This window comes from Phalacrocorax carbo, chromosome 12 (assembly GCF_963921805.1).
Source record: "Phalacrocorax carbo chromosome 12, bPhaCar2.1, whole genome shotgun sequence".
Lineage (NCBI taxonomy): Eukaryota > Metazoa > Chordata > Aves > Suliformes > Phalacrocoracidae > Phalacrocorax > Phalacrocorax carbo.
In genome coordinates this window covers 13,664,596-13,682,817 of record NC_087524.1, presented here as the reverse complement: position 1 = coordinate 13,682,817, position 18,222 = coordinate 13,664,596, and the positions used below count along the sequence as shown (strand labels likewise).

The 18,222-nt window shown below is 38.0% G+C and overlaps 1 protein-coding gene across 3 annotated transcripts in view; it reads left to right on the top strand.

Annotated features, from left to right (window-relative positions):
- The window catches only part of NRAP (nebulin related anchoring protein), a 52,459-nt gene that overhangs the window by 13,099 nt on the left and 21,138 nt on the right, over nt 1-18,222 (top strand). For all 3 annotated transcript variants that reach the window (XM_064464187.1, XM_064464186.1, XM_009515320.2), the window contains exons 11-25: nt 659-775; nt 2,526-2,630; nt 3,564-3,671; nt 4,373-4,477; nt 6,852-6,950; nt 7,461-7,565; nt 9,079-9,186; nt 9,772-9,873; nt 10,373-10,570; nt 10,786-10,890; nt 13,192-13,290; nt 15,205-15,309; nt 15,778-15,885; nt 16,508-16,819; nt 17,876-17,980. In XM_064464187.1, the coding sequence (XP_064320257.1) occupies nt 659-775; nt 2,526-2,630; nt 3,564-3,671; nt 4,373-4,477; nt 6,852-6,950; nt 7,461-7,565; nt 9,079-9,186; nt 9,772-9,873; nt 10,373-10,570; nt 10,786-10,890; nt 13,192-13,290; nt 15,205-15,309; nt 15,778-15,885; nt 16,508-16,819; nt 17,876-17,980 (1,881 nt within the window). The remainder of the gene's footprint in view (nt 1-658; nt 776-2,525; nt 2,631-3,563; nt 3,672-4,372; nt 4,478-6,851; nt 6,951-7,460; nt 7,566-9,078; nt 9,187-9,771; nt 9,874-10,372; nt 10,571-10,785; nt 10,891-13,191; nt 13,291-15,204; nt 15,310-15,777; nt 15,886-16,507; nt 16,820-17,875; nt 17,981-18,222) is intronic.

Genomic DNA, 18,222 nt, shown 5'->3' with positions numbered 1-18,222 from the left:
AGCATGTCCTTGTATGCAAGAAATATTGAAATATATTCCCAACAGGGTTTTATCTGGACAAAGTTTGGCAAAAACCCAATATAAGTATTATCTCTCTTCACCCTTCCTAGCTCAATTTAAGTCAATAACCTGATCCCTAAATCAAATTAACATCCCTTATTTCAATATTGTTTTGGTGGAGAAATATAATTGTCTTAAAACATTTCAAGTGCAGAAAGATACAGCTTTTTCAAAAAGCTGGTTTCTACAAGGGGAGAAGTTTGCAGACCACTTGATGACTATCTTTAATTGTCTGACTAGAAGTCTAAAATTAAAGTACTGAGAATTAACTTGAGTAATAGAAGAGCGCACAAGCTCCAACCAGTCACTACCCAAGAATCTGCTAGTTATCTGTTCAAGCTATGAACAACAACCAGTGCTGTTCAATCTATGTAAAAAATGGATTGAAAAAATGCTGTTTAGTGAAATGGCTTGGCAGGGGTTGTTAGGGCTGTGATTTTATATGTGGTTTATTTCAGGAATTAACAACTTGCAGTGTTTCAACTTAGCTTATCAAAGCAAGAATAGGAAAAACCTTATCCCAAGTCATGAAGCCAGTCTGAATAGCAATGGTGAAAAGGTAGACATCTATTTTATAATTTTCCTTACTTCTTTTCAGATAAAATACAAGAAAGATCTTTCCAAGATGAAAGGTGCAGCTCACTTTCACTCTCTAACGGCTGAAGACAACTTAGTCCTTAAACAAGCCCAAAGTGTCAACAAGCTTGTCAGTGAGGTAAGGGGTTGAATCTATCTGTTAACAAGTTTAAGAGCAGCTCATAGAAACATTTGTGTATGATGGGTAAGAAGTATAAACATAAAAAGCTGTTGTTCTTATTGCCCTGTATGTAAAAAAAAAAAGACTTGTATGTAGTACAGTAGCTGGAGAGAAAGGTGCAAGAACAGATCTTCAGGTGCTGTTATCTGGCACTTCCAATGATCTGTATGAATGTATGGGAAATTAACTACAGAAAAGTCATTCTAATTCTGGCCACATGAAGAACAGAAATCTAAAAAATACCCTGAACTGTGTTGTTAATGTGCTGTGAACCTCTAGGATGACTTGGGTGTGTATCTTAGAGTGTTTCAAAGAAGGTTCTACTGATAATTAAAAAATGACATCAGCAGAGCCAAAATTTGTACCATTATGTTAATGCAGGTTTCTGTTTTCTTCCATCGTGTGAAAGACTGTGAGTTACTGATAATGCATTATTCTTCTGCTTGGCAAGGGAAGATTGCTAGGGAATTCTCAGTAGATTCTGAATTATTAATTTATTTATAGTGTCATATCAGCTATAAAGCTATTAATAAATGTGAGTTTCTGGAGCTTCCCCATGGCAGTTTAAAAACTTACACTCTTGAGATGTCAAAATATAAAACCTTCAATAATGAAAAACCCCTGGAAGCAGGACTGGAAGGGGCCTCCTGGGCCAATGATTCCTGGCTCCTGCTGTTTCGGCACAGTATCATATAATCCTCCTGTTCTAATTTCTAGCCTGCATTTATTCCTGTCCACTTTATTACTATTGTGTTTTGTGCCAACATTGCCCTTTAGTTTAAAAAGTTCTCCCTGCATGATTACCTTTCTGAGATATTTACAAACGGATATAATTTTCTTCTTTTTGCCTTTGTTTTCCTAGGCTAAGCAAGCCACATTCTTCTCATGTCTTACCATCTTTCACTGCAGCTGTTACAGGCTGAGTGCATGTTCCTTAAACAGGAATGTCTGTAAGAGTACATAAATTCCTGATGAGGTTTTGTTGGAGCCTGGTACATAGCATGCGCACTTCCCAGTGCCTGCTCAAAAGTCTCCTCTTGCTCCTGCCTTGGACTGCATTTGCCTTTTTCGTGGCTGTGTTACTTTGGCATCTGGCCATCTTTCTGTGGTCAGCCTACAGAAAGATAAACAGTTTTCTCTTTCTTAGTCTTTCCAGGTGATGAGCTCTTATAGCTAAAATTTTTATGACTACTTCCTAGATATATTAACCTCTACATTGCTGAATTTAGTCCCATCTCTATTACTCCTTTCAATATCTCCCCTAACATTCCTACTTCAGAGCAAAAGTACTTAATGAAAATACTAAACCAATTCTGTATTTAAACTTACTCGTAAGCATTCTGCTGGTAATCCTCCCCCTGTTCAGTCCTTCCTGTTGAAAAACACCCATGGCTTTTTCTGCTTTCATTTGCTCCACACTCACCATGAGAAGATCCTTGCTTTTGTTAATAATTTTCCCCATGGCACTGTCTCATACACTTTGCTGAGGTCCAAATGGATGAAATTGATTGCATTTCCTTTCCCTATAAAACGAGAACTGAGTATATGAAAATCATCTTCTTATTAATTTTCATCATATGCCGTCTGATGAAAGCCCTGTATCAAAATTTCTGAGCAGTGGGTCTGGTAATAAAAAGGGTGTGGAGGAACTTGACAGAGCAGGTTAAGGTTTTGCCATAACTTTCCCTTGTGCATTTTTGTCACTAAGGTAGAGTATAAGAAGGATCTTGGAAACAACAGAGGCTACAGCATGAACTACTGTGATACTCCGCAATTCAGGAATGTGAGCAAGATCTCAAAATTCACCAGTGATGTAAGTTTTTAGTACTTCATGTGTGGCTTGCTTAACCTCGTGGCTGCTGGAGTTGCAAGTTGTCTGTGTGTGTGTTTCAGCTAAGTGTGTGCTGGAAATGTTACTGTAACCGTTTTTAACCCATGTCTGTACAGCACCTATCCTAGTCTCCCCTTATGGATCAGTGGGGGTCATTTTATATGGGATTATGAAAAGAACTATTATGATATATGGAAGAGAGGTTACTTACAATGGACTGCTAATCTATACAAGTAGCTGGCAGTTGTTACTGTTGTCTCTCATAATTATTACTTATTTCATTGTGTGCGTCCATTTCCTGACTGGAAAGGTAGGCAGAAGGTACTTTACCAGAGTTAATGTCAGAGAGGAACAGGTTTACTGCGTGAAAATAATCAATATTAATAATGATACTGCTTTTATCTCATCCTGAAGTGTAATTTTGCTTTATACTGCTTGCTATCATTCTCTGAAATCCAGGAGTAAATCTTTTGCCAAACAGATGAGATGGCAGAGTGGTTAATTTATCTTGTTGAATTCCCTACTCTGGGCTTGGTGAAAGCTGCACCAAAACAGTTCAGTTTTGGTAGATGTGTTCATTCATTAATGTACAAATAATGCTTCCCTGCAACTTTGTTCTAATATTTATTTCTGATTAAATAATATGCATCAATAGAATGCAGAGGTATCTCCTTTCTGTGGCATCCAGCTGATCTGAAGAATATGTAAAAGACATCTTTTAAAATAGCAAACTCATAGAGGGTTTTAGTATTTATTTTTTTAAAGTGCCAAGGTTGTTGTGGACTCATGAATTTCTGTAGTGGTGCAACACTAGTAGACCACAGCTGTAATATTTTGTCTCACTGCTGTAACACATGGAAACTCGTAGAAAAACTAAATATATTTTCTCAGAGTATTTTTGCTTTTTTTGTACAGCTTAAATACAAAGAAACCTACCAGAACCAGATGAAAGGTCATTATGTAGGTATCGGCATGGACAAGCGAATGCTACATGCCATGAAAGCTGGCAGCTTGGCAAGCAACGTAAGCCTTTTTTAATCACACTTGTATGGTTGTTGCTTTCTTGTCTTTAAGTTTTTCCAGAATTAAGTTGATAGAAAACTTTAGATCGTATTGTACTGGGGATCTGAGGGATAGATATGTTGAGAAGAGGGGAAATTCTGGAAACCTTTTTGTACTCATTTATATCTCACTGTGTGGAGGAAATTAAAATAAGCAAATTCAGTGATCTGGCAACATACTGAGCTCCTTCAGTTTTCTTTGACATCGGTAGGATGCTGAAGGTTGCTTGCCATCACCCCCAGGGTCAGACCTTTGCTGAAAAAACAGTCTTTAATGAAGATTTCTGGATTCCAGTTTAATTTACTGGGTTAGTCAAGAAGCTGTTTCGTTACATACCATTCCTTCAAGTACATTATTTACAAATCTGTAAGAAGCTTGAGAACTAAGCAGAAAGATAAAAGAGATGTGTCATAGGTGGAAGTTAAGTTAATGCTCCCACTGTTGGCATTAGATTAATTGAGGAGCTGAAAAAGAATCAATTAGTGGCTAAACTATGCAAATAATTTCATTTTCTTTGTCACTCATGACATTGAACTTACTTTGTTTTCTGCATTTAATATTAATATTATTGTTTCTCCTTGCCTCTTGACTGATAATTATTCAAACAAATGACAGCTTAAAAAAAAAGAATGATTTTTTTTTTTGTTCTCCCTGTGTTTCAGATAGCCTATAAATCTGATTACAAACATGACGGTGTTGACTACAATTACCCAGCTACTGTCACTCCTTCATATCAGACAACAAGGAAGTTGGTCCCTTTGAAAGATGTAAATAATTTTATGGTTTTTTTTCTATGACTTGCATGGTTCATCATCTCTCTGTAGGAGAGATTGTGATAGATTGCATGTGTCAAATGATGATTTAATCATGGGAGCAAACAGCTAGTAATAACAAAGTTAAAGCAAAGAAGTGCAGGGAACCAAGAGGAATCTGAGGAACAGAGAGTGCTGCCACCTCCTGTCACTGGCTTCAGTTCAACGCAGATTGTAGAGTCATGTGAAATGAGTGAGTTTTGCCCCTGTCCCTAGCCTGTGTTGCAAAACATCTTACCAGCCTGGGCAGCTTCAACAGCAGTGTCAAGCATGGAAAGTACAGGGAGATTAAATAGGCTTCTCCTCCCTTGTGAATTCCCTGAAGATAGGTGTTCACCTTTGAATGGGAACTAATTGGTCATGTAACCTGCCTCATGCCTGTGTCTGTGCGAGAGAGGTGCCCTCTGTGCTTGGGGCTGAGTTACTGATGGAACAATGTGAAGAAATTTGTATACTGCTGTGGTTGTATGTGCTCTGCAGATAAATGGAAGATGTCAAACTGTAGAGGATATCATACTTTCACCTCTCACAAGCATTAAAGGCTTAATTGATCTCATCTACCGTTGGGAACTTAACCTGTGCCTTAGGAGCACAGTCACCAGGCATTACTTTACTTACTTATAAAATCAACAGGAAGAGAGCAGCACCTCTGCAGGGCATTTCTGACTACCTAAGAGTTTTATAACCTGTCTTTCTATTGAAATTGCAAGAAACCAGGAACAAGATGCCTTAGAGAGGCTATTAACATTATATGAGATTTATCTGGGCCTAAACACCTCTTCCAAGAAAAGGATGGTAGCATGAAGAGGTGGAATTGAGAACCCTGATGTTTTTGAGGAAGTACTTGATCTATTTCGGCTGTAAGATGCACTATTGCCTCTTCAGCAGTAATTTCAACTTTGTCTTTGAAAAAGCTTAAAAAAGTAAAGTTCAGTGTTTAATTGCTTTGTGTGTGAGAGAGTTGCGTTCTTAATAAGGTCAAAGTAAGCATGAATTCATGTCCAAAATGTACAAATTAGTTCTACCCACTCTAAACATTTCAGCACTATCAGTGGCTCCACAATTCATAGTCAGTGTCTGGGTTTGGAGCATGTAAATCAATTGGCCACAGAGACTCAGTTGCACTAGTGATGATTATCATCTAGTAGTTTGACACAGTCCCAGGAGTCGTCTGTTCACTGATAACCAACATGCTTACTTTGAATTCTTTAAGAATACAACTCTTTCACACACTAAGCAACCACAAGTAGCAATACATACACAGTTTCAGTTAAAAAGAAATGATACCTTTCTGTGGAGTTAAAATTCTCTCTGTCCCTGTAACCAAGCAAATGAACTGTTTTAAGTACCTTGATCACTTTGGACCTGTGAAATAATTCAGGCCTTTTTTCCTAGTTTTTGTCATTATGACAGAACAAGTTTATGTGAGGGTACTTGAGATAAGAAGGTTTGCATTAAAATAGCTTCAGTAACTCAAAGTCTCTAGAAATATACTCTACTGGGAAAAGTGTTCTTAAGAAACTAGTTTTAAGCAATGTGATTTGCAGTGTTTGCAAAGTGGATGGTAATTACGGCCTACAGAGAATAACAATTGTTTCCTGCAGTGTAGCACTGAGTCCTTTGGTAGGAACAGGTTAGAAAGAAAGCTTCTCCATGATTTTTTTATCTTGCATAATTTTGGGATTTAATATACTTATTTTATAAGTTATTATTGCTGCTACCATGTTAATGTGTCAGGCTCCAATGCTATCAATGGCTGATATTAAAATTATTTTCTTTGTACCATAAATATATATTTTTCTTCTCTCATCACCCACACAAAACTCTTACCACACAGGGAAATTATGTGATTAATTATTACGTTAAAACTCAGTAAGGACAAAGTGTAATAGAGTTCATTTGCTCTGCAGAGCACTGCACTGGACAGACCTCGTAATAGACAGTTACAATGTTCCTGTATAAAGATAGTCTGATAAAGATGAAAATGGTCTAAGTGATGGTTAAGAATATCACTTTTACGGGAATGCTTTGGGGGACCAGCTGAAACTGCACCTTTTTAAGAATTTGTGGTTTTGAGGGGGAGGGCTTATAAGTGAAGTTCATTTTCAAAGTGGAATAAAGACTGTGACCTCAGACTAGGAAATTTTCAGAGCATTAACTCAGATCTCATCCAAGAGATCCTGGTGTTTTTCCTCACATCAATTTATTATGGTTTATGTAATGATATATCCAGAGTATCCAGAGTAAACTTTATCTACTCACTCTCTCATTTTCCAGTCTGAACAGTTCTTCCTTTATTAAATCTTTTTTAAATTTTATTTTAAATTAGGTGAACTACAGGCAAAGCATAGACAAGCTGAAGTACAGCTCTGTTGCCAGCACTCCACAAATAGCTCAAGCCAAAATAAATGCTCAGCAGCTCAGTGATGTAAGTTCTGTCATCATAGCCACCATTGTTTTTTAGAATTATGAGATGATTTTATTTCATAGCATTTGAACACTTGTTTTTATTCGTAATAGTTCATCAGCAGATTTACAACCAAAACGAGAACACAAATTGAATGAAATCACTTCTAAAAATGTTGCAAGCATACCAGTAGATCTCTCATTTTCCTCCATTTTTAAGATTTGTGTTAGTGTGCTTTGTTAGGGATTTATCTTCAGTATATTTATTAATGCATGCTTTTAATAATATATTTCTACTTGTAGATAATCAGTAACTATTCTATGATTGGGATAATTATTCTACTTCCTAGTACCTAGGTAAAAGTTATAATTGCCTATTGGCCTCATATTATGTCACCCATACCTATGAGTGTATCCATGACATACGGCACTAATAACCTGAAATTCAACAGCAGTCAATCAGTGTAATAGTCATATTTTTAGTGAGTTAAAAATAACCTAATTTGTTGTTGACTTTTTCAATATATGGCAGTTGAACTACCGAGCCCAGTACGAGAAGACAAAAACAAATTACACTCTACCTCAGGACGTACCTCAGTTAGTCAAGGCAAAAGCCAATGCTGAGTTATACAGTGAGGTAAGCCAAGTGATGTTCCTTCATGATGACATCAATAGACAGAAATGAATGTTAAAATCATGACACTGTTTCTGGAAGCATTTAACTTTTATCATTAGTCTTTACTAAACAGCAGCATGAGGTATGGTAACCAGAACAGACTGGGATACAATCTCAAGTACAGTGAAACTGCTAGACTTTTTTTTCAAGACCTTTTCAGGTGATTTGAATTTGTTTAGTAAACCAGTGCTCACTTCACAAAATTAACTGATTCTGAGGCAGTATTTGTATGAAGTACCAATATTTGCACAGTTCTAATAAGTCAATGGAAAGAAACACAGTGACTTCAGTGAACTTGGATCAAGCCCACCGTTGCTGCCATTCATAATTCATGACAATATGTAGTGATTTACTTAGAGACCTGGGTGTTAAATCAAACACTTGCAGGAAAAGTTTAACTTCTATTTAAATTTTGAAGTATTTTTCAGGGCCCAACAGGACAAATAAATGCAAAACCAGAAAAAAACCTCCAGTCTTATTACTGGCATGACTGTTACTTTTGAGCCAGTTTCATAATTTTTCATGGTTTTGAGTTGGCATTACTGCAAGTTTTTCCTGGCATATCCATACCTTGTGTTCTTCCCCTAAGTTTTATAGTTGCACTGGTGAAGTGGTGCGGAGCAACATTCTTTGTGGCTATAACATGTTGGGATACACACTAATTTTTAGATATTAGCAAAATATAACCATATAAAAAGCCAAATCCAGAAATCTGGGCTTCCTAGATACTTCATTAGGTGCATGTATAGTATGCATGAAGGCTTACTTGATCCTGCTCTAATGGAATTTCAAGTGGAACCTTGAAAAAGAGCTTAAGGAAGTAGTACTTTAACTTCCATTAATTTTCAGAAGTTAAGCATATGTGATTCTCATGCATTTCATCTACGTTTGTGATATAGTGTGGCTCATGAGTGTGCTTTTGAAGCAAATCTGATCATAAGGGTTGCTTCACTGAGCTTTGCTTCACATTGTGGGGTGGTCTCAGAGCACACTGGATTCCTTTTGAACGAAGCCAAACTGAAAGATGCACTCCAGCAGCTCACATAAAGAACTACAGCTACAAATAGGCATTTGGTGGATGGGACCTTGCGGGGGGAGTGGGGGTGGAGAAAAGTCCTGAAATGAGTAGTGTGATGTCTGATTCTGAGCACCAGCTGTTCTGCCCTATAGATCAGCTCCTATTGATCTATACTCTTTGCGTATGTAGGCATAATCACAGGCGCTTTTGAAAAACCTTCCTTCCCTATTGGTACATATTCTGGGATTTAAAGTGCCTGTAAACTCCAAGAATAAAATTCTTGACTCAATCCTAGCCAGTTAATTAGCTCAAAATTATAGTGAACTGTGCCTTAAAGTTCCAGTTTGTGGACTGAGAATATTTATACTTCTGTTTTTCTCTTAGTCATTTTCATGTTCGCTTGAAGATCTTGTGTGTTTATGTGTTAGTGACATGTTGCTGTTTTTTCTTTCTCAGATTAAGTACAAAGAAGGCTGGGAGAAGAGTAAGGGCCGGGGCTTTGAAATGAAACTTGATTCTCTGCCTTTACTTGCTGCCAAAGCTTCACGGGATCTTGCCAGTGATGTACGTTATATTTACTTATCTAGGAATTATTCTTTATATAAGTTGCTATAGCACAGGGAAATAAAGCTTAGCTCACTTCATCTGGATTTTTAAGTCCTGCATTTTGCTGTCCATCTTTCTCAATGGCTGATGAACAGTTGGAAACTTTCTCAGACTCTGTTATGAAATTTCACTCTCTGAAATTTTTTTTTAAATACAAGTGTACAGAAGGAAGCAAAATTTGCAAAATAACAATGGCTCAATCCTCCCATAGTAAAATTCAGTGCTTTGAATTGCTTATAGCCTCAAAAATACTGTTCTCATATTTCTAATTAGCTAATTCATAGCTAATCAGAAGACTTTAAGCTTGTAAGCATATCCACCTCAGAGGAGTGAGCCTTAAAGAATGAGGTTAAAGACAACATAAATGAGACCAGCCTTGCACCCTTGGGAATTTCTGAGAAAATCTGGGAAATCTGAAGTGACAAAGTGAGAATCAGACTAAGCCCTTGTAAATTTTGACCATCCAAATCACCAGTGAAAAACATATTGCTTATCTCTTGGATAACTGGAAGTGTTCTTTGACTTAAGCTGCTTTTTTCACAGATTAAATATAAAGAAGAATATGAAAAAACAAAAGGAAAAGCAATTGGAACCAAAGATTCAAGACTTTTGCACTCTCTGCAGGTAGCCAAGATGAGTAGTGAGGTAAATTATTTATATCTCTTACTCAGAAGGTGTTTTTCATAATTATGAATCTTTCAGCAACAATATGCGATCTACTCCTCTTACTGCATTCACTGTAAGAAATTCTTGGAAACTTTTAACAAATTTTTTTTTCCTTCCTCTGTCTGTTAATCTGCAATGATTGCACAGTATTTATGTTCTCATAGGGAATTTTGCATTGATCGTGTCCTTATTTTGGGGCAGGAAAATAACATCCTATTAAACCCCCAATATAAACACTCCTATGTAAAACTTTCAGGCAGATAAAAGTATGTTTAAAAGTAAGAGGTACTGTAATAGAGAAGATGTCTCAAGGATCTGCAAAATTCATCCTGCCATTGTGGATCCCTCACAGGACCTGATTTCTACATGTGGTTTTTGCCTAACCTGCATAAGGAACCAAGCAAGAATGGTGCTTTAAGATAGCTTTGGCTTTGCAATACACTGATACAGACAACGGTTTCATCCCTTCTATTTCTAGATTGCCTACAAGAAAGATTTTGAGGAAAGTAAGACCCATTTCCATCTGCCTATGGATATGATAAACCTAAAACATGCTAAGAAGGCCCAGGCACTTGCTAGCGACTTAGATTATAGGAAGAGACTCCATGAATACACAGTTGTTCCAGAAGATATGAAGACCAAATGGGCAAAGAAGGCCTATGGTCTCCAGAGTGATGTAAGATGATGTATACTCAACTTAACTTTTACAAGCAGTAAGAGCGTTTGTAGACTTTTTCAGTTTAACATTAATTCTCATTTCATATGGACACTGTTTGATTTGAACTAGGACTTTTTAAAATGTCTTTGCAATGTCTTTGAAATTGGAAAGGGTTCACATGTAAACATTTTACCTGTGTTCCCCATGCTAATAAATGTCATTTTCCTCTACAGCTTCGATATAGGGCAGATCTGATGTGGATGAAAGGAGCTGGGTGTATCACAGAAGGAAGTCTTAATATACAGCAAGCCAAAAAGGCAGGAGATTTGGTCAGTGAGGTAAGCAAAGTGCTCAGGCTTCTGCCTGTTGTTTATTCAAAGGTTTATGCACACTTACCCCATTACATTATGTGGAATGGGGAAGGAATTCCTAATATGGAAAATCTGAGAAATGGAAGAACTGATGGGCACCGTTTAGTTATTCTGCAGTTCAGGAGATCCTGGGTTAGAGATAAAAAATATATTTTCCCATTACATGATTATTGTGTCAAGTTTCTGAGGTAGAAGTCCCCATAATTGTGCTTCCATGTCTTTTAATTCACCTGCCCATTTTGCCGAGCGGCGTTGAAAGGAATTAGATTTTCCTGTGGTACATGCTACATAGCGTACATATAGTTTTAAGGAACAGTCTTGAAAAATTAGATATTTGTTAGCCACGTTTGGTAATTTCCTTGGTCTTCAGCAAATAAGGGCTATGACTTTACTGGCAGCTTCAGCTTGTGCTGCTTTTCATTGCTTTAGCTTGATTAATTCATGGGTTTGCCCTGCCATTAACCTTATAGAAGTACACTTCCTCAGCTGCTTAGCTATGGTGTAGTTGTCTCACTAGTTCTCGGAAAACTAGAGGACAGATAGAAGAATAAATTAGGGGAAGTTTGACAAGAAGGATAAAATCCCACTTAGTGCTGGACGAAGAAACAGAAGCCAGTTAGTTACTGGGGATCACACTCTCTGATACACTGGGTGTCTGACATCCTCTCAGTGCTCCTGCGAGGGGAAAAAATACAACTTAGAAACAAAAGAAGAGCAGCTACTGTCAGGTCCGGTGTCTTTCTAGGGACAGACTGACATATGGTGCTGTGGTGTGCTGTAGTACTAATCACTTCCACAGATATTTAATCCATAATGCTCTGCCTTTTCATTCCAGTGCTGTGTAAGGCCAAGTGATGTCTGACAGTCACTTAAACTGGAGACTTGTGGGTGTTATTTTGGAGATCTCTATTGCCATACAGAGCCTCACATTTTGTCGTTTCTATGCAGAATGTCACTACATTGTGTTCCATGCAATGTGACAAAACATGCTGTTTTTAATCTGCCTCCCTCCCTTCCAGGTTCCTAAAATAAAGTGATGAGCACCTCTTTGAAGTGCTGCATGCTTTTTTAACTTCTGTTTTGTGTTCCCCTAGCAGAGACACAGTGTAAACTGATCTGTTCACCCATCAGTTCAAACAGAAGGAATTCTCTCCTGAAATGCGAGACAATAAGAAAATGCATTTACACCTTTTCTAGGTGGAATGCCCCACTTCATGGTTGAACTGTTAAAATAAGATTTCCACTAAAGTATATAAGAAGTGTTTGCCTGGTCTCCTCTATCATACTGTGGTCTTGAAATAGGGTGCTGCATTTCCTTGTACTGTGTCAAAGATAGAAAGAAGTGCTTAGCTTGCTCTCCAGTGAGTGATGCAAAAGGCTCAGGCAGTGACATTCAAAACAGGCCTGATCCAAAGCCTGATGAAGTCAATGGAAGTTTCCCATTCACTTTGGTGTGTTTCAGATGTAAAGTAAAAAGTAAGACAGAATAAAAGTAAGGGAAGTTTTATTTGTCATACTAGAAATGTTAGTCATTATGCAAATTTGTCCAATCAAATACATTTTATATAAGTACTGGTACCAGAGGATGAATGGAGGACAATGTTTCTTCCCACATCCAAGACCTGAGCCTTGTGGAGGGCTCTCATAGCTGTTGCTCCCAGGAATGCTTGACTGCAGTGTATGCTGAGCTCTGCTTTGAAAAGAACTGGGAGATGGTGGGGAAGGTTTTGAATTAAAGTTGCTTTCCAGGATACTGAAATTGCCCTTTCTAATTTAATTGATAATTTAGAAATATCTTATTGATTTAAAAATATCTCAGTAACACATGCTCAGTGATTTGAACAACATGTGCATATGATTGAGAAGTGTCCTGTAAGAAAATGAGATAGTAATATTGACTGAAGCTCATGAGCTGTCTTGGGCCCTGACCTAAATTATACACAGTTTGTGAAAGATACTCATTGGTTGGTGTGTAAGATATGTAGCTAGTATGTTTAACACCGAAGAGTATCTCTGCTTGCAGTGTCAGCAGCAACACAGTTGGCGTACTCTTGCACTACCCTCCTTGTTACTGGGGTCCACCCAGCAGAAAATACTAGCACTGGCTAGTATCTGGAAGCTTATTTTGCTGATGCCTGTACTAAAATTGTCTTGGGAATTTACAGGGGACTTCTAGCTCTATCAGTTATATACTTTTGAAAGCACTACATTGTTGGAGAATGTAAATATTGTAGCAACTTCTGTGTAACCTGCTTTAATTTGGTGTAGAAAAAGTACAGACAGAAGGTTGATGCTCTGAAGTTCACCAGTGTGGCTGACAGTTCTCAGATCAAACATGCCAAGAAAAGCCAGGAACTGCAAAGTGATGTGAGTCCTTGACTGAATTAGTCTCTTTGCTAGTAGTTTACTCATAGCGTGGCCATTCCTGTGACATGTACAGTGGGACGGGGGGTGGTGGAAGTGGACCCAGTTACAAAACGTTTCAATATATAAAATTTCTTGAGATTTATTTCTAAGGGGTTTTATTTGTTTATTTGCTCAATTATCTCATTGAATTCTCTGAACTAGAACAACGAAAGAGCAAACCCCAATGCAAATGGAAATAGGCAAGTGAGGCTTCTCATAAATAATGTCAAAGACCGGGCGGGGGGGGCGGGCGGGGATGCCTCTGCAAGGCAGTGTTGGCAACAAACTTGTGGGTGATGCAGGCTGGATTCAGGTATGGCTGAAACGCATTCATGAGAGGATACTGGAGTATTCCTAAGACATTAATGTCATCTGCACAAAATTGGTTATCCGCTAGGTAGTAAAGGTGAGGAAGCAAGCTGGAGGGAAAACACAGTATTCTCAGCTGATCCTCAGGCAGTGCTTCAAAGCAAGGTAGACATTAGCACAGAGATTGATATATACATCCACCCCAGGTTCTGTGTTTCTCTCCACTGATGGCCCTGTCAGACTACTTAAAGCTATATTAGCCTTGTTAGACCACACATTCTTCAGCTGTTGCTGTTAAGGTACCTTTAACAAAATGATAAAATAGGCGTATTTTCACAAACTGGGTACCTTCAGAATTCTCCCTGTTCTTACCTGGGGCTGGACAACCCTGGCAGATGATATTTCAGAACTCCTTGGCAGGATTTAGCTGACACCAACTCACTTTTAAGTTTCCAAAAGAAGGGGAACCTGTTGTTAAAATTGCTGACCAACTAATTTTGAAACAGTAGTGACTTGCCAAGATTTTTTCTTATTACTTTTAATATGTTGTACCGTGAACTGAAGATACTGTCAGCTTTTCAGTTGTTGTGTGAATGAAGCAGTATTTCATCTTGACTGATCTTTTTCAGGCAGCTACCATGTTTCCTTTATTTGCTCCTTTGTGTCAATAAAAACCTGGCACTTACTTGGATGAGTCTTGTGTGTCTCAGAGATGACACCAGATTGAATCAGAGAACTCTGGTCTCCTGACTCCTGTTACTTATCTTCTATATACGGGACAATGCTGCCTTTCTGTATGTGTCTTGAAGTCAGAACAGTAACCATGGATTTAGAGCTTTATAGTAGAGACATTTTTTTTCTTTTTCTGTGAGATGTAAGGAATGTAACACTTTGTGAAATGGGACATCTTTTAATAACTTTTCAACAGCTTCTCCAACAGCTTTATGGGCTTCTGAAACAGAGCAGTTCATTTGTCTGTTGACATTGCCCTGGGATATAAAATGGAGATGTTTGCTGCTTGGATCATAAAAGGTCCTTGATATTTTAATTTAAAGTTGGAATGTTAGTCCTCACTGGAGTATTATGTCAGCAATTACATTTAGGTCACAAATTTCCTCCTCAGATTTCAATTGCTTAGTTTTCTTCATTTCATGCCTAAAATTCACTATTTCTCTGTGCTATTTAAGACTTTTATTCCACCTAAAATGTAGCTGCAGTTTAATATTGGATGAAATACATTCTTGTGTATGTTTTGTACTGAATATGAATTAATGTCAGCTTTATAGCCAGTTAAGTAGCTAACTTCAGGAAAGAAAATTAAAGTATCCTGATATGTATGCTGTTTCACTGCTTCCCTGAAATTAATTGAGTAGTTTGGTTGACCTGACTCTGTGGGTCAGCTTTTAAATTCAGATTTGGCAAAAAATAAGTCACGATGCTAAAGACAACTTACCAAAAAAATTAACCCTAACAAATCCATGAATATTGGGGGTGTTCTAATCAGTATTCCTTCAACATTAAACATGGACTACTGCTTGTTAACCGTGCCTTGCTTTCTGTGGACAGGTTGCCTACAGGTCAGGAAAGGAGCAGTTTCTTCATCAGTACACCATCAGCAAAGATGATCCTGTCTTTGTACTGGCCAAAGCAAATGCTGCCAATATCAGTGAGGTACTGTGTGAGACAGAGGTTTGGATTCTCTCACTCCTGTGAATAGTTACAGCTCCTGTTGAAATGTTTGTTCTGTAGGTAAAAGTTGGCTTCTTTCTTTGAGAAGTCCCAAACATTTTAGATGTAAAAACTTCGTATCTAAATTTAATTACTCGCTCTTAATTAAATACTAGTCACATCTGCTGTTCTGAAGACTAGTCACTTTTAGTGTTCGAAGCTGTGTATTTTCCACATGCTTCCAGATGAGTGGCACATTGACAGTTTCACTGGAACCAGTGAGATAATGGGGTTACAATATCCACAGTCACAGTGTGTAAGCGAAGACACCAGGATCTGATCCTTAGACATATGGTTGCTGGGCATGGAGTGTATACTGGTCTGATGTTACCTGAGAGCTTTCACAGTGCCTATAAAACAAATAGAATATGTTGATAGTAATAAAGAGACTGTGTTATTGTCATCTTTTAGAAACTGTACAAGAGTAGCTGGGAGAAACAGAAGGAAAAAGGATTTGTGCTTCGTCTGGATGCTTTGTCATTCTTGACAGCTACGGCAAAGAGGGATCTGGCAAGTGATGTGAGTATCGACTCCGTCAGTCTTCTTTATTCTTAGGGTAGCTGACAGTCCAGGTTGCTACCAGAGTGTTGTGGATGTGTCACCTATGTCTCGGTGCCCTGAGCCACCCTCACTCGATTCGTGCTGAGGAGCAACAGAGGAGTTATCTGGGTGATTGGCACTCTGTAATTAGTCAGAAAGTTTGCTCTGAGCAATTCAGAGTTTTTCCCCACATGCTGACTGTGTTTTCCTATTCTCATTTTGACCCGAGGGTGAATTTTAGAACTCAAAATGAAGTGAAATTCTCCTGTGAAACATCGTAATTCAATATATCTATGCCTGGGCAGAAAACTCCTGAAAGAACCTTCTGACCTCAGTGCTCAAAGAATGTTCTTTTTCCTGAGAAAACCAAGAAGAAAAGATTTCTTACAGCTTTTTGTAAACATATTATTATTGAGAAAGGGTTTATTTTTATAAATACGAATTTTTAAGGTGTTCTAGTTCTCTTTTGCAGATGGACTTCTTATTTGTATCAAGGACCAAGCATGTCACAACACTGATAGACCATTGCTTTACTACTGACAGAGCTGTCAGTTTGGCAGCTTAGATCATTTACTCATGGTCTTATTTTTTATCTTCACAGATTAAATATAAGGAAGGTTATGAGAAGATGAAGGGTAAGCTGATTGGAGTAAAAGCTGTGGAGGAAGATCTGCGGATGGCTCATTCCCATCAAATGTCAAAGTTGCAGAGTGATCTGGAGTACAAGAAGGCATCTGAGGACACAAAGAATCAGTTCCAGGTCTCCATGGATATGGTTAACCTTGTTCATGCCAAAAAGGCTCAGAATTTGGCCACAGATAGAGGATACAAGACACCTCTCCATCACTACACAGTCCTGCCTACTGACATGAAAGTGGCATGGGCTAAGTGGGCCTACGGATTGCAAAGTGATGTAAGTCTAAAGGTTAATGTATATCAATACCCTTTCATTCAACCCCTTCAGACACTTAGGGCTGAGTTTCTTCAGATGTTTATGCTTTTAATGCCATGACATATTAATGCACCTAATTTTTCAACTATTAAACAGTTAATATTAAACCAGTAAATATTAACCACCTATTTGCTCAAGAGATATATTTAAGTTGTGCAGTGTTGTTGAGGAGTGTTATAATCCTGTTTATGACCATGGCTTCTTCAAAGCCTCCTTCAAATGTTAATAAAACACTAGGGTTCATATAGGGTGTACATTTATTTTTTTTACCTAATGTGCAGGGAGATTGCATAATTTATGATGATAAAATTGGTGATTAAATTCGATATGGAGACCACGTGCTCAGCTGTAACCATCAGATGAACTGTCTGATGCTGTAAATGGTTACTATAAGTCAGACTTTCCATTCTGAGGTTTTAGGTCAGAACGTCTCAAGGAGACTAAGACAGATAGGTGCACCGGTCTTGTTGAGGTATAGGTGCTGAAACCCTTCTGGCTTCTTTGCGAAACCCAGCTGTAGTGCATGTATAAGCTTCCGGAACTCAGGAGACTGTTGGTAGGAGAGATTTTGTGAGGGAAGTGAGAAGTACTCCTGTACTCTTCCTCCTTAAAGACACATGAAAAAAAAAACAAAACAAAATGCTTTCCCTCCAGTATAACAAAAGGATAGGGGTTGGGAAATGTGAAGTATTATTTTCTTCTCATTGCAAATCATTAACGACCTTTTAAACAGTGCACTATCTACAATAAAACTGAAGTTTTTGCTACCTTAGAGTAAAAATTACAAATCACAATAAGTTGTAGATCATGTCTAAAAATTAACTTGCAAAGGATATTGCACAAGTGCTGGTGAGTCCTGATACTTCATTCTGTAGTTTTTTTGCTTTCCTTGCAACTGTGCAATAGTGAATAAAACAAAAGCAGGCACTAATTTGACTTGGTTGTTGCTCCTGAGATGTCTGAGATGGCATTTTAAGTGTATGAACACCAACAATAGGACTTTTTTTTCTTTGTCAGAACCGGTACAGAGAAGATTTGAACTGGATGAAAGGAGCTGGATGGATAGCCACTGGGTCATTAAATGTGGAGCAGGCTAAGAAGGCAGGAGAACTCATTAGTGAGGTGAGATTTCATGACAGCATGTAACAGAATTTGCTGCATAATGCGTGCAAAATGTCTGTATAAAATTAAAATAATTTCCACTCAAAGAGGAAAGAAAAAGGCATACCACATGAAAGCCCTCAAAACCAGGGATAGGACTGGTAATTAGAGGGAAACCAGATACCAAACACACACCAGTAGGAGACCATATAGCCTTTGCAAAAACAAAGTAGGTGACAAATGATATTATGAATAATAATGGC